Source organism: Capra hircus, chromosome 3, assembly GCF_001704415.2.
Source record: "Capra hircus breed San Clemente chromosome 3, ASM170441v1, whole genome shotgun sequence".
Classification (NCBI taxonomy): domain Eukaryota; kingdom Metazoa; phylum Chordata; class Mammalia; order Artiodactyla; family Bovidae; genus Capra; species Capra hircus.
The window spans coordinates 27,508,946-27,524,742 of NC_030810.1; the positions used below are offsets into that span (position 1 = coordinate 27,508,946).

General features: G+C 38.5%; 1 protein-coding gene across 1 annotated transcript in view; it reads left to right on the forward strand.

The window, feature by feature from the left end:
* SCP2 (sterol carrier protein 2) overlaps positions 1-15,797 on the forward strand; it is a 96,720-nt gene that overhangs the window by 55,880 nt on the left and 25,043 nt on the right. Inside the window, exon 12 of the mRNA XM_018044270.1 lies at positions 12,748-12,901. Coding sequence (XP_017899759.1) covers positions 12,748-12,901 — 154 coding nt within the window. The remainder of the gene's footprint in view (positions 1-12,747; positions 12,902-15,797) is intronic.

Here is a 15,797-nt window from a genome sequence, read left to right on the forward strand (position 1 = left end):
AGTGTTCTAATTTCATTCTTTTTCATGTAGCTGTCCAGTTTTCCCAGCACCATTTATTGAAGAGGCTATCTTTGCCCCATTGTATATTCTTTCCTCCTTTGTGAAAAATAAGGTACCCATAGATGCATGGGTTTACTTCTGGGCTTTCTGTTTTGTTCTATTGGTCTATATTTCTGTTTTTTGTGCCAGTACCATACTGTCTTGATGACTGTAGCTTTGTAGTATAATCTGAAGTCAGGAAGGTTGATTCCTCCAGCTCCATTCTTCTTTCTCAAGATTGCTTTGGCTATTTGGGATCTTTTGTGTTTCCATATGAATTGTGAAATTTTTTGTTCTGGTTCTGTGAAAAATGCATTGGTAGTTTAATAGGGATCACATTGAATCTGTAGCTTATGTTTGGTAGTATAGTCATTTTCACAATATTGATTCTTCCTACCCAGGAATGTGGAATATCTCTCTATCTGTTTATGTCGCCTTTGATTTCTTTCATCAGTGTCTTATAATTTTCTGTGTACAGTTCTTTTGTCTCCTTAGGTAAGTTTATTCCTAGATATGTAATTTTTTTGTTTCAGTGGTGAATGGGATGGATACATTAATTTCTCTCTGATTTTTCATTGTTAGTATATAGAAATGCAACTGGTTTTTGTTTATTGATTGTGTATCCTGCAACTTTGCTAAACTCACTGATTAGCTCTAGTAATTTTCTGATACTATCTTTAGGATTTTCTATGTACAGTATCATGTCATTTGCAAACTGAGAGCTTTACTTCTTCTTTTCCGATCTGGATTCCTTTTATTTGTTTTTATTCTCTGATTACTGTAGCTAGGACTTCCAGAACTATGTTGAATAATAGTGGTGAAAGTGAATACCCTTGTTTTGTTCCTGATCTTAGGGGGAATGCTTTCAGTCTCACCATTGAGAATAATGTTTGGTGTAGGCTTATCATATATATCTTCCCTGGTGGCTCAAATGGTAAAGCATCTGCCTACAATGCAGGAGACCCGGGTTTGATCTCTGGGTTGGGAAGATCCTCTGGGGAAATAAATGGCAAGCCACTCCAGTACTCTTGCCTGGAAAATCCCATGGACGGATAGCTATAGCGTGGTAGGCTATAGTCCATGGGGCTGCAAAGAGTCGGACACAACTGAGCGACTTTGCTTTCACTTTTCACTTTATCACGTATAGCCTTTAATATGTTGAGGTAGGTTCCTTCTATGCCCATTTTTTGAAGAGTTTTAATCATAAATGGGTGCTGAATTTTGTTAAAGGCTTTTTCTGCATCTATTGAGATGATCATATGGTTTTTATCTTTCAATTTGTTAATATGGTGTATCACACTGATTGATTTGCGTATATTGAAGAATCCTTGCATTCCTGGAATAAACCCAACTTGATCATGGTGTATGAGCTTTTTGATGTGTTGCTGAATTCTGTTTGCTAAAATTTTGTTGAGGATTTTTGCATCTATGTTCATCAGTGATATTGGCCTGTAGTTTTCTTTTTTTGTGTTGTTTTTGGTTTGGTATCAGGGTGGCCATGTAGAATCAGTTTAGAAATGTTCCTTCCTCTACAATTTTTTGAAGAGTTTTAGAAGGATAGCCATTAGCTCTTCTCTAAATGTTTAATAGATTTCTCCTGTGAAGCCATCTGGTCCTGGGCTTTTGTTTTTTGGGAGATTTTTGATCACAGCTTCAATTTCCGGGCTTGTAATTGGGTTGTTCATAATTTCTGTTTTTTCCTGGTTCAGTATTGGAAGATTGAACTTTTCTAAGAATCTGTCCATTTCTTCCAGGTTATCCATTTTATTGCTATATAGTTGTTCATAATAGTCTCTTATAATCCTTTGTATCTCTGCATTGTCTGTTGTAACCTCTCCTTTTTCATTTATAATTTTGTTGCTATGATACTTCTCTTTTTTCTTGATGAGTCTGGCTAAAGGTTTGTCAATTTTGTTTATCTTCTCAAAGAACCAGGTTTTAGTTTTATTACTCTTTACTATTGTTTCTTTCATTTCTTTTTCATTTATTTCTGCTTGGATCTTTATGATTTCTTTCCTTTTACTTATTTATTTATTTATTTTTTTGTTCTTCTTTCTCCAGTTGTTTTAGTTGTCAAGTTATGCTATTTGATGCTTTTCTTTTTTCTTAAGGTAGAATTGTCTTGCTATAAACTTCCCTCCTAGAACTGCTTTTGCTGTATCCCATAGGTTTTGAGTAGTTGTGTTTTCATTGTCATTTGTTTCTAGAAATGTTTTGATTTCTATTTTAATTTCTTCAGTAACCTGTTAATTATTCAGACACGTGTTGTTTAATCTCCACATGTTTGTGTTTCTTACAGTATTTTTCTTGTAATTGATATCTAGTCTCATAGCACTGTGGTCGGAGAAGATGCTTGATATGATTTCAGTTTTGTTAACTTTACTGAGGTTTGTATTGTGATCCAAGATGTGGTCTATCCTGAAGAATGTTCCATGTGCACTTGAGAAGAAGGTATATTCTTCTGCATTTGCATGCAATGTCCTGAAGAAATTAGTGATATCCATCTCATCTAATGTATCATTTAAGAATTGTGTGTCATTATTAATTATCTGTTTTGATGATTTGTCCGTTGGTGTGAGTGGAGTGTTAAAGCCTCCTATTATTGTGTTACTGTCAATTTCTCCTTCTCTGTCTGTTAGTGTTTGTCTTATCTATTGAGATGCTCCTGTGTTGGGTGCATCTGTTCAGTTCAGTTCAGTCGCTCAGTCATGTCTGAATCTTTGCCACCCCATGAATTGCAGCATGCCAGGCTTCCCTGTCCATCACCAAATCCCAGAGTTCACTCAAACTCACATCCATCGAGTCAGTGATGCCATCCAGCCATCTCATCCTCTGTCGTCCCCTTCTCCTCCTGCCCTCAATCCCTCCCAGCATCAGAGTCTTTTCCAATGAGTCAACTCTTTGCATGAGGTGGCCAAAGTACTGGAGTTTCAGCTTTAGCATCATTCCTTCCAAAGAACACCCAAGGCTGATCTCCTTTAGAATGGACTGGTTGGATCTCCTTGAAGTCCAAGGGACTCTCAAGGGTCTTCTCCAACACCACAGTTCAAAAGCATCAGTTCTTCGGTGCTCAGCTTTCTTCACAGTCCAACTCTCACATCCATACATGACCACTGGAAAAACCATAGCCTTGACTAGACGGACCTTTGTTGGCAAAGTAATATCTCTGCTTTTGAATATGCTATCTAGGTTGCTCATAACTTTTCTTCCAAGGAGTAAGCATCTTTTAATTTCATGGCTGCAGTCACCATCTGCAGTGATTTTGGAGCCTTGCCAAAATAAAGTCTCTCACTGTTTCCATTGTTTCCCCATCTATTTGCCGTGAAGTGATGGGACCAAATGCCATGATCTTAGTTTTCTGAATGTTGAGCTTTAAGCCAACTTTTTCACTCTCCTCTTTCACTTTCATCAAGAGGCTTTTTAGTTCCTCTTCACTTTCTGCCATAAGGGTGGTGTCATCTGCATATCTGAGGTTATTGATATTTCTTCTGGCAATCTTGATTCCAGCTTGTGTTTCTTCCAGCCCAACGTTTCTCATGATGCATTCTGCATAGAAGTTAAATAAGCAGGGTGACAGTATACAGTCTTGACGTACTCCTTTTCCTATTTGTAACCAGTCCGTTGTTCCATGTCCAGTTCTAACTGTTGCTTCCTGACCTGCATATAGGTTTCTCAAGAGGCAGGTCAGGTGGTCTGGTATTCCCATCTCTTGAAGAATTTTCCACTGGAGAAGGGAATGGCAAACCACTTCAGTATTCTTGCCTTGAGAATCCCATGAACAGTATGAAAAGGCAAACTGATAGGATACTGAAAGAGGAACTCCCTAGGTCAGTAGGTGCCCAATATGCTACTGGAGATCAGTGGAGAAATAACTCCAGAAAGAATGAAGGGATGGAGCCAAAGAAAAAACAATAACTAATTGTGCATGTGATTGGGGATAGAAGCAAGGTCCGATGCTGTAAACAGCAATATTGCATAGGACCTGGAATGTCAGGTCCATGAATCAAGGCAAATTGGAAGTGGTCAAACAGGAGATGGCAAGAGTGAACGTTGACATTCTAGGAATCAGCGAACTAAAATGGACTAGAATGGGTGAATTTAACTCAGATGACCATTATATCTACTACTGCGAGCAGGAATCCCTTAGAAGAAATGGAGTAGCCATCATGATCAACAGAAGAGTCTGAAATGCAGTACTTGGATGCAATCTCATAAATGACAGAATGATCTCTGTTCATTTCCAAGGCAAACCATTCAATATCACAGTAATCTAAGCCTATTCTCCAACCAGTAATGCTGAAGAAGCAGAAGTTGAATGTTTCTATGAAGACCTACAAGACCTTTTAAAGCTAACACCCAAAAAAGATGTCCTTTTCATTATAGGGGACTGGAATGCAAAAGTAGGAAGTCAGGAAACACCTGGAGTGACAGGCAAATTTGGCCTTGGAATACAGAATGAATCAGGGCAAAGGCTAATAGAGTTTTGCCAAGAGAACACACTGGTCATAGCAAACACCCTCTTCCAGCAACACAAGAGAAGACTCTACACATGGACATCACCAGATGATCAACACTGAAATCAGATTGATTATATTCTTTGCAGCCAAAGATGGAGAAGCTCTAATACAGTCAGCGAAAACAAGACCAGGAGCTGACTGTGGCTCAGATCATGAACTCCTTATTGCCAAATTCAGACTTAAATTGAAGAAAGGAGGGAAAACCACTAGACCATTCAGGTATGACCTAAATCAAATCCCTTATGATTATACAGTGGAAGTGAGAAATAGATTTAAGGGCCTAGATCTGATAGATACAGTGCATGATGAACTATGGACAGAGGTTTGTGACATTGTACAGGAGACAGGGATCAAGACCATCCCCAAGGAAAAGAAATGCAAAAAAGCAAAATGGCTGTCTGGGGAGGCCTTACAAATAGCCGTGAAAAGAAGAGAGGCGAAAAGCAAAGGAAAAAAAAGATATAAGCATCTGAATGCAGAGTTCCACAGAATAGCAAGAAGAGATAAGAAAGCCTTCCTCAGCGATCAGTGCAAAGAAATAGAGGAAAAGAACAGAATGCGAAAGACTAGAAATCTCTTCAAGAAAATTAGAGATACCAAGGGAACATTTCATGTAAAGATGGGCTCGATAAAAGACAGAAATGGTATGGACCTAACAGAAGCAGAAGATATTAAGAAAAGGTGGCAAGAATACACAGAAGAACTGTTCAAAAAAGATCTTCATGACCCAGATCATCACGATAGTGTGATCACTCACCTAGAGCCAGACATCCTGGAATGTGAAGTCAAGTGGGCCTTAGAAAGCATCACTATGAACAAAGCTAATGAAGTTGATGGAATTCCAGTTGAGCTATTTTAAATCTTGAAAGATGATGCTGTGAAAGTGCTGCACTCAATATGCCAGAACATTTGGAAAACTCAGCAGTGGCCATAGGACTGGAAAAGGTCAGTTTTCATTCTAATCCCAAAGAAAGGCAATGCCAAAGAATGCTCATACTACTGCACAATTGCACTCATCTCACATGCTAGTAAAGTAATGGTCAAAATTCTCCAAGCCAGGCTTCAACAGTATGTGAACTGTGAGCTTCCAGATGTTCAAACTGGTTTTAGAAAAGGCAGAGGAACCAGAGATCAAATTGCCAGCATCTGCTGGATCATGGAGAAAGGAAGAGAGTTCCAGTAAAACATCTATTTCTGCTTTATTGACTATGCCAAAGCCTCTGACTTTGTGGATCACAATAAACTGTGGAAAATTCTGAAAAAGATGGGAATACCAGACCACCTGACCTGCCTCTTGAGAAACCTGTATGCAGGTCAGGAAGCAACAGTTAGAACTGGACATGGAACAACAGACTGGTTTCAAATAGGAAAAGGAGTATGTCAAGGCTGTATACTGTCACCCTGCTTATTTAACTTCTATGCAGAGTACATCATGAAAAACGCTGGGCTGGAAGAATCGCAAGCTGGAATCAAGATTGCCAGAAGAAATATCAATGACCTCAGGTATGCAGATGACACCACCCTTATGGCAGAAAGTGAAGAGACTCCAATGCTGGGAGGGTTTAGGGGCAGAAGGAGAAGGGGTTGATAGAGGATGACATGGCTGAATGGCATCAGTGACTCGATGGACGTGTGTCTGAGTGAACTCCGGGAGTTGGTGATGGACAGGGAGGCCTGGCGTGCTGCGATTCATGTGGTCGCAAGGAGTCGGAGACGATTGACCGACTGAACTGAACTAAGAAATCTTTTTCTAACCTTGGGTCAGAAAGATCTTTTCCTATTTTTTTCCTAAATGTTTTATGCTTTCCGCCTTACATTTAGATTTGTTAGCCATTTTGAATTATTTTTTATGTGTTATACAAAGTATTAATTAGAGTCCATTTTTTACATAGTGATTTCCAGTTGTTGTAGTGCCATTTATTGGAAACTCTACTTTATCCATTGTACTGCCTTTGTCAAAGATCTACTGATTTAGTTCCTAAGTTGTGGGCATTATTTCTGGTTTCTCTTTTCTTTCCAGTTAACCAATTTGTCTATCTTTACTGCCTTTACATGAGTACCGTATTGTTTTGATTACTGTACCTTCATAACAGTTCTTGGAATTAGGTAGCTTTAGCCCTCAACTTTATTCTTTTTCAGAGTTGCTTGTCTATTTTAGCTTCTTTGTGTTTCTATAGACATTTGGAATCAGCTTGTTGATTTCTACAGAAAACCTTCCTGTAATTTTTTATTAGGGTTAAGTTGAATGTATAAATTTATTTGGAAGTGAATTAAGACTCAAACAATAGTAAATTTTCTGACCCATAAACAATATATATATCCCCATTTATTTAGCCTTTTAATTTTTTTCAGAAATATAGTTTTCACCATATAGGTCTTGCACATCTTTGTCAGATTTATCCCTAAGTATTTAATATTTTTGGTGCTGTTGTGAGTGGTATTTTTTTCAGTTTCAAATTTTTATTAGTAGTATATAGAAATATAATCAAATTTTTATATATTAATCTTGTAGCCTTGCTAAAACTGACTTATTAATTTTAGTAGTTGTTTAAAACCGCCATCAGGTTTTCTGCATAATCATATCATCTGTGGATAAAAACAGTTTTACATTTCCCCCTGTATCTTCATGAAATGGCCTTCTTTGCTCTGGCAAGTCTTTGCACTGAGGTCTACTTTGGCTAATTTAATATGGCCACGCTAGCTTTCAATTTTTAACCAGTGCTAACATGGTAGGCCTGATGCTGAAGCTGAAACTCCAATACTTTGGCCAGCTCATGCGAAGAGTTGACTCATTGGAAAAGACCCTGATGCTGGGAGGGATTGGGGGCAGAAGGAGAAGGGGACGACAGAGGATGAGATGGCTGGATGGCATCACCGACTCGATGGACATGAGTTTGAGTAAACTCCAGGAGCTGGTGATGGATAGGGAGGCCTGGCGTGCTGTGATTCATGGGGTCACAAAGAGTTGGACACGACTGAGTGACTGGACTGAACTGAAGTGAACATGGCATAGCTTTTTTTATCTGTTAAGCTTTAACCTATTTGTGATTTTTTTAAAGTGCATTGGCAGCATTTAGTTGGTTCTTGTTTTTCTGCTCTGCACTGGCAATGTCTGCTTTTGATTGGAGTATCTAGACTGTTTGAATTTGATGTGATTATTCGTATGGCTGTATATGTTCTCTTTGTCCTAGTTGTTCTTTTTTCCTGTTTCTCTTATTTTTTTCAGCCTAGTTTTGGATTGCTTTTTGTTTCTCCATTTTATCTTTATTATTTTAGCCTATCTTCAAGTGTCATATTACTACTTCACTAATAGTAAAAGAATATCACAACAGTGCATTTCCATTTCTCCTGTCCAGGCTTTACAATACTGTAGTTGTGAATTTTTCTTTTATATATGTTATAAAGCCCACAAGAAATTATTATTTTTGTTTAATAAGAAAACCTTACCTATTTAAGGTTAATGTTTTTTATCTTATGTATTCATGAATGTTTAAGCTTTTTATTTGGCAGATTTAAAGTAAAACTGATTGCTCCAAAGTTTGGATATATTAGAATTATTCACTTTGACCTTAATATTCAAAATGTTGACAATTCAAAAAAATCATTCCAAGATATAGAATTACCTATTTTAAAACAATGTTTAAAATATATATTCTGTAAAAATATGTGGACATTGTCTACAATGGAGAAATGGCAGTTAAATTTTCTGAGGAGGCTGAAGTTATATAGAGAACTGTTGTATGTTTTCCAGTTTCCCCACTCTTCATTTTTTTTTTGATGTTCTTTCTCAAGACTTTATCAAGCATAGTAGAAAAACTCTTGTATACATATATATTTTAGAAAACTTATGAATTTTTGCCTAACATTTTGATTCCACTTGTTTGACTTAGTATGAGTAGAATGCTAGATTTCTAATTTAAGAAAGTAGATATGCAACAAGCAATAAAGACTTACTGTATAGCACAGGGAACTGTAATGTGTATGTGTATAACTGAATCACACAATAAAAGAATTCTACTTTTTAAAATTTAGTAATGTTTGTCTTTTTGCCAGTTTTTCTAAATGTCTATGGACATCTATTAACAATATATTAGATACAAAATTTTAAATATATTTGTGTAGGATATAAGATTAATATAAATTAATATAAATAGAAATCCATTATATTTAAACTATTAATGACATCATTCAAGATGCTTTTATTACTTTTTCTGCACTTGATAAAATATTCTCAGAGAAATGTTGATATGTGTCACTATGATTATATGTATTTTTCTTTTCCCTTCTATTTCTTCTGACTTTTGCTTTATGTATCTTTGTTTCTTTGTTGTTAGGTGTCTAATGGTTTATGATGTCTATCTTCTTTGTGAATTGTACCTTTTATCATTAAAAATGCTTATCTTTGTTTTCATTTAAAAATAAATAAATTTAATTTTATAAAAAGAAAATTGTCATAGGTACTTGGGAATCAGACGCTGTGATTGTGGGTGGGTGTAAGAACAGATATTACAAGAAGACCTGTTTGCTGTGCCTTCAGGACAATGAATCCAGTCTTTCCTGATAGAACATTCTTAAATAGCTGGTCTGGGAGAAAAACAAATGCAAATCAGGAGACCTGGATTCTAAGCTCAACTCTGGAATTAGCCTGCTTTGTCTCCATTCACAAATTACTTAATCTTACAGTTTTCTTACAGTTTCTCATTGCTAATGTTTTAACTAAACAAGGGCCACATGCCCACGGTTTGGTGTATAAAGCCAAACTCTAACAGTGGGTGTTTGCAGCAAAGTAAGGGTTTAACACATCTGTTTCTGCTTTATTGACTATGCCAAAGCCTTTGACTGTGTGGATCACAATAAACTGGGGAAAATTCTGAAAGAGATGGGAATACCAGACCACCTGACCTGCCTCTTGAGAAACCTATATGCAGGTCAAGAAGCAACAGTTAGAACTGGACATGGAACAACAGACTGGTTCCAAATGGGAAAAGGAATACGTCAGGGCTGTATACTGTCACCCTGCTTATTTAACTTCTATGCAGAGTACATCATGAGAAACGCTGGGCTGGAAGAAGCACAAGCTGGAATCAAGATTGCTAGGAGAAATACCAATAACCTCAGATGTGCAGATGGCACCACCCTTATGGTAGAAAGGGAAGAGGAACTAAAAAGCCTCTTGATGAAAGTGAAAGAGGAGAGTGAAAAAGTTGGCTTCAAGCTCAACATTCAGAAAATGAAGATCATGGCATCTGGTCCCATCAGTTCATGGGAAATAGATGGGGAAACAGTGGAAACAGCGTCAGACTTTATTTTTTGGGGCTCCAAAATCACTGCAGATGGTGACTGCAGCCATAAAATTACTCCTTGGAAGGAAAGTTATGGCCAACCTAGATAGCATATTCAAAAGCAGAGACATTACTTTGCTAACAAAGGTCCATATAGTCAAGGCTATGGTTTTTCCAGTAGTCATGTATGGATGTGAGAGTTGGACTGTGAAGAAAGCTGAGCACCGAAGAACTGATGCTTTTGAACTGTGGTGTTGGAGAAGACTCTTGAGAGTCCCTTGGACTGCAAGGAGATCCAACCAGTCCATTCCGAAGGAGATCAGCCTTGGGTATTCTTTGGAAGAAATGATGCTAAAGCTGAAACTCCAGTACTTTGGCCACCTCATGCAAAGAGTTGACTCATTGGAAAAGACTCTGATGCTGGGAGGGATTGAGGGCAAGAGGAGAAGGGGATGACAGAGGATGAGATGGCTGGACGGCATCACCGACTCGATGGACGTGAGTTTGGGTGAACTCCGGGAGTTGGTGATGGACAGGGAGGCCTGGCATGCTGCGATTCACAGGGTCACAAAGATTCAGACATGACTGAGCGACTGAACTGAACTGAATTGAAGGGTTTATTTACAGGGTGCCATGAAAGAGAGTGAGAAGTCTCAGATCTACTCCATCTTAGTCTTTGAATTAGGGATGTTTTAAAGCAGAAGGACAAAGACTGGAATTAATCATCATGTTGTGACATTTATGTGACATTTTTCAATCATGGTTTTGGGAGTCAGAATGTGTTTGGTTTATGATTCTCAGGGCAGGTGGTCCATGGCTTGGGGGTCTGTGAGTTCATCTGGCCAGGAAAAATAACCTGAGTTTGTATGTTAATAATAGTATATACAACAGCAATCTTAGTACAGTAACTGTGTTATCAACAACAGTAATCTTAGTCATCTGACTCTAATTAGTGTTCAGTTAGCAGAAGATTGAGGGGACAAGAAAGGATTGAGGGCAAAGGAGACAAGTTTTGGATAAAGAGATTAATCATAAATTCAGAAAGGAACTCAGTTTTAGGGGGGTGCTCATAAGTTCTTTCCAACTCTAAAAATCTGATTTTATTATCCAGAGAACAAAATGCAGTTTTTATGAATCCAGTGCTATTCTTGTGAATAGTTCTGTGAAACAACTCATTCTTTCTAGGAACTTTTTGAGAAGAGTAATAGGAAATTTTCCTACACTAGCTAAATTTTTTAGGTGAAGCCAGTTACCAATCCTAGATTATATTCTTTTGATATATTAGGAATGGTAGAATTAAATTATTTTTATGCTCTTTTGCCTCAGCCAGAGAACTGTATATTCAGTGTTTTCTCTTTCAACATTGCCAAAAAATGACAGGTTGGGTAAATTTAAAGAGCACAGGGAATTTCTTTGTTGTTGTTTGGTCACTCAGTCATGTCCAAGTCTTTGCGAGCCCATGGACTGCAGCACGCCAGGCTTCCCTGTCTTTCACCATCCCTTGGACCTTGCTCAACTCATGTATGTCTATAGGACCTTTGTTGGCAAAGTGATATCTCTGATTTTTAATATGGTCTCTAAGTTGGTCATAGCTTTTCTTCCAAGAAGCAAGCATCTTTTAATTTCATGGCTACAGTCACCATCTGCAGTGATTTTGGAGCCCCGCAAAAAATAGTCTCCCACCGTTTCCACTGTTTCTACTGTTTCTATTGTTTCCCAGTCTATATGCCATGAAGTGATGGGACTGGATGCCATGATCTCAGTTTTTTGAACCCTGAGTTTTAAGCCAGCTTTTTCACTATCCTCTTTCACCTTCATCAAGAGGCTCTTAAGTTCCTCTTCACTTTCTGCCATAAGGGTGGTGTCATCTGCATATCTGAGGTTATTGATATTTCTCCCAGCAATCTTGATTCCAGCTTGTGCTTCCTCCAGCCTAGCATTTCTCATGATGTACTCTGCATAGAAGTTAAATAAGCAGGGTGACAGTATACAACCTTGACATGCTCTTTTCCGAATTTGGAACCAATCTGTTCCATGTCCAGTTCTAACTGTTGCTTCCTGACCTGCATACGGGTTTCTCAGGGGGCAGGTAAGGTAGTCTGGTATTCCCAAGTGTTTTTTAAGAATTTTCAAGTTTGTTGTGATGCACACAGTCAAAGGCGTAGTCAATAAAATACAAGTTGATGTTTTTCTGGAATTCTCTTGCTGTTTCTATGATCCAGTGGATGTTGGCAATTTGATCTCTGGTTCCTCTGCTTTTTCTAAATCCAGCTTGAACATCTGGAAGTTCTCCGTTCATGTACTGTTGAAGCCTAGCTTGGAGAATTTTGAGCGTTACTTTGCTAGCGTGTGAAATGAGTGCAGTTGTGCAGTAGTTTGAACATTCTTTGGCATTGCATTGGGATTGGAATGAAAACTGACCTTTTCCAGTCCTGTGGCCACTGCTTTTTCCAAATGTCTTAAGCTTGCATATCTTCTAAATACAGAGATTATTCAGGGAGAAAAAATGACTAGCTGCAAAAACCCTCCAGGCTTTTAAGAGAAGTTATTACTTAGGTAATCATGGTCTTGGCTAAATAAATTGGGTTACTTAAAAGTCACACTTAAATGTTAGCCGTTCCTTTGCTTGAGAAAACTGATTGGGGCTTGGGGCTTCCCTGGTGGGTTAGACGGTAAAGAATCCGCCTGCAATGCGGAAGACCTGGGTTTGATACCTGGGTAGGGAAGATCCCCTGGAGAAGGGAACAGCTACCCATTCCAGTATTCTGGCCTGTAGAATTCCATGGACAGAGCAGCTTGGCAGGCTACAGTCCATGGGATCGCAAAGAGCCCGAGGCGACTAAGGGACTTTCACTTTCTTTCACTTTCTAAACCAAGGGAATCTGACTGTTCTGTGTTCGATTTGTTAGGTCTGGCTCAGTGCACTGAACTCTGCTGGCAGCTGAGAGGGGAAGCCGGAAAGAGGCAAGTTCCTGGTGCAAAGGTTGCTCTGCAGCATAATTTAGGCCTCGGAGGAGCTGCCGTTGTTACGCTGTACAAGATGGGCTTTCCTGAAGCTGCCAGGTAAGTGGCGATCTGGATTTAGTTTGGCAATGAACCCTTCTGACTTTTCGCAACTGTTACGTTGTACATGTTAAAAAAAAGTCCCAATTGTATTGTGTTAGTACTTAAAGAGACCAAGTATCTCATTACCTTGCTTTAATAACTTGGCTTTAAAATGTTAAAGCTGGTAATTAACTTTCAGCCTTAACCAGCCTTAGGAAAATTGTGTTCAAAAATGAGGCAGCATAGTGAAAAAAGAATGCTAAACCAGAAGCCAGAGCTAGCTGGGAATATTTTTAACAGCTTTACTGGGACTTAGTTCACATGGCACAAATTCACCATTTTACTTGTACGTTCAGTGGTTTTTAGTATATCATAGAATTGTGCATTCTTTACGACAGTTAGCTTTAGAACATTTTTAATACCCCCAAAGAAGAGGAATCACGTACCCATTAGTAGTCATTCCCCGTCCTCACTTTTTGCAGGCTCTGGCAACCACTGATCTATTTTCTGTCTCTAAGGTTTTGCCTATTCTGGACATTTTATATAAATGAAATCATAAAATATGTGGCCTTTTGTGATTGCTGCTTTCATTTAGCATTATGTTTCAGGGTTCATCCATGTTATAAAAAGGAATGTAATACTTCATTCCTTTTAATGGCCGAATAATATTCCATTAGAAGGGTTCTGATTTGTTATTGTCTGTTTTTTTATTTTAGCTGTCTTAGTGGATATGAAGTCATATCTCACTGTTGTTTTGATTTGCATTCCCTTAACGGATACTGATGTTGAGCATCTTGTCATGTGCTCATTGGCCATTTGTATATCTTGGGAGAAATACCTATTCAGATATTTTGGCTGTGTTAAAATTGGGTTGTCTTTTTGTTATTGAGTTGTAATAGTTCTTCAACAGCCACTTTTTAAGGGCCTGATATGAGCACTGAGACTAAAATAGGTGTTTTGTCTGCACATCTTTGTTTAATCCTCCTAAAAGGCGCACATGGTAGGTTTTGTACTTTGTTTGTAAGTGACAAAATTGATGGTCAAAGTTAAAATAATTTAGCTAAAGAGTCTTAAGTGGTAGCAGTCAAGACTCTAACCTTCATCTATCTGAGTACAGAGTTCCTGGTTTTTCGCTATTTTGTGCTTCTGATCTTTGACGTTGTTGAAACAGGGCCTGTGTTCCAGACCTTAGAATGAAAATTTCAGGAAGCATAGAAGGAATTCATACACTAAATAGTTAACCCTCAAAGTCCCTTCCAACTTTTTAATCCTTATCTATCTAAGTTCAAATTTCCTATTTTGTTGGCTACTATGTGCTGATCTTTGACCTTGTTGAAACACGCCTGTGTTCTAGGCCTTAGAATAAAAATTTCAGGAAGCATAGAGGGAATTCGTGTACTAAACAGTCTTCAGAGTCCCTTCTAACATTTTATATACTAGATTTCTTCCAGAAAACTTATGTATAAACCAAGTAAAAAAATATAGCCAGACTTCAGTTTCTACTAAAAAATCTTTGAATATTGAGATATCATGAGGAGCATCCTTTCGTAAGATGAGTAATCTCTTTTCTGAGTTTGTGTAAGCTCAGCTTCCGTAAAGCAGGGCACATATCAAATAAATTGTAAGATATGAAGAATTTTCAGAAAACATTGTTATAACTTTATATATTAATTTTTTTCCTAATCTGGATGAAAAGTTGCTTAATCATTATTAATTTGATGAACTTTCGACACAAGCAAGATAATTATCTGTGACTTGTTGGAACTAGTCTGGACTCTGCCCCAATCAAGTGTCAAGGTACTTTGTATGTACACTGAGAAGTGTTCATTATTATTTTATCACATACAATTAGGAAGAAGCGGCAAGCTTGCAGAAGGGCACAGAGATGATTATGAGTAAAGGCTGAAAAATTAGACTATTAATAAAATGAAATTGGCTTGTGGAGGATTTTAAGCCACTCATTCAGACTTTTGACTGAGAAGATGGTGTACCATAGATAACTCTGCTCTCAATGGAACAGAAAAAAATTAGAATTTAGCTAAGGGAGAATTCAGTATAATTCAGTTCCATTCAGTCATGATTTACTGAACACCTATTGTGTGCCAAGAATTGGGGATATAAATAAGATTTTTTTTAAAGCTGTGGTATCTAATTCTTGAGAAGCTGACATTTAGTAGGGTTTCATAGAAAGAGAGTTTTCTGGCCTGGATTTTGAAGGGTAAAATGGAGTTTGCTAGGACAGGGGTATTCCAGACACAGGGAGTGGCAAGGGCAAATGGATGGAAGTATGAAGTAGCCTAGGGCTTCCCAGGTGGTGCCAGTGATAAAGAACCCCCCTGCCAATTCAAGAGATATAAGAGACAAAGGTTCTGTCCCTGGGTCTGGAAGATCTCCTAGAGGAGGGCACGGCAACCCCCTCCAGTATATATACCTGGAGAATCCCATGGACAGAGGAGCCTGGCAGGCTACAGTCCATAAGGTCGCAAAGTTGGACATGATGGAAGCAATTTCTCACGCATGCAGGCATGCGTGAGGTAGCCTGCCAGGGTCTGAGAGCTGTGTGCATTTCAGCTTTGGCGGGAGCGTACCTCCACTCCTCATTGTGATGTTAATATGACTCCTCTAGTAGGTTCACTTTTCAGCCTCTTAGACTTTCCAAGGGCTTCCCAGGTGGTGCAGTGGTAAAGAATCCGTCTGCCAATGCAGGAGACACAGGAGACTTGGGTTCAGTCACTGGATCGGGAAGATCCCCTGAGGAAGGGAATGGCAATCCGTTCCAGTATTCTTGCCTGGAAAATCCCATGGACAGAGGAGCTAGGTGGGCTACAGTCCATGGGGTTGCAAAAAGTTGGACATGACTGAGCACGCACGCACAGGCTTTCCAAAACCATCTTTGACCTTCCTTCTTAGCTGG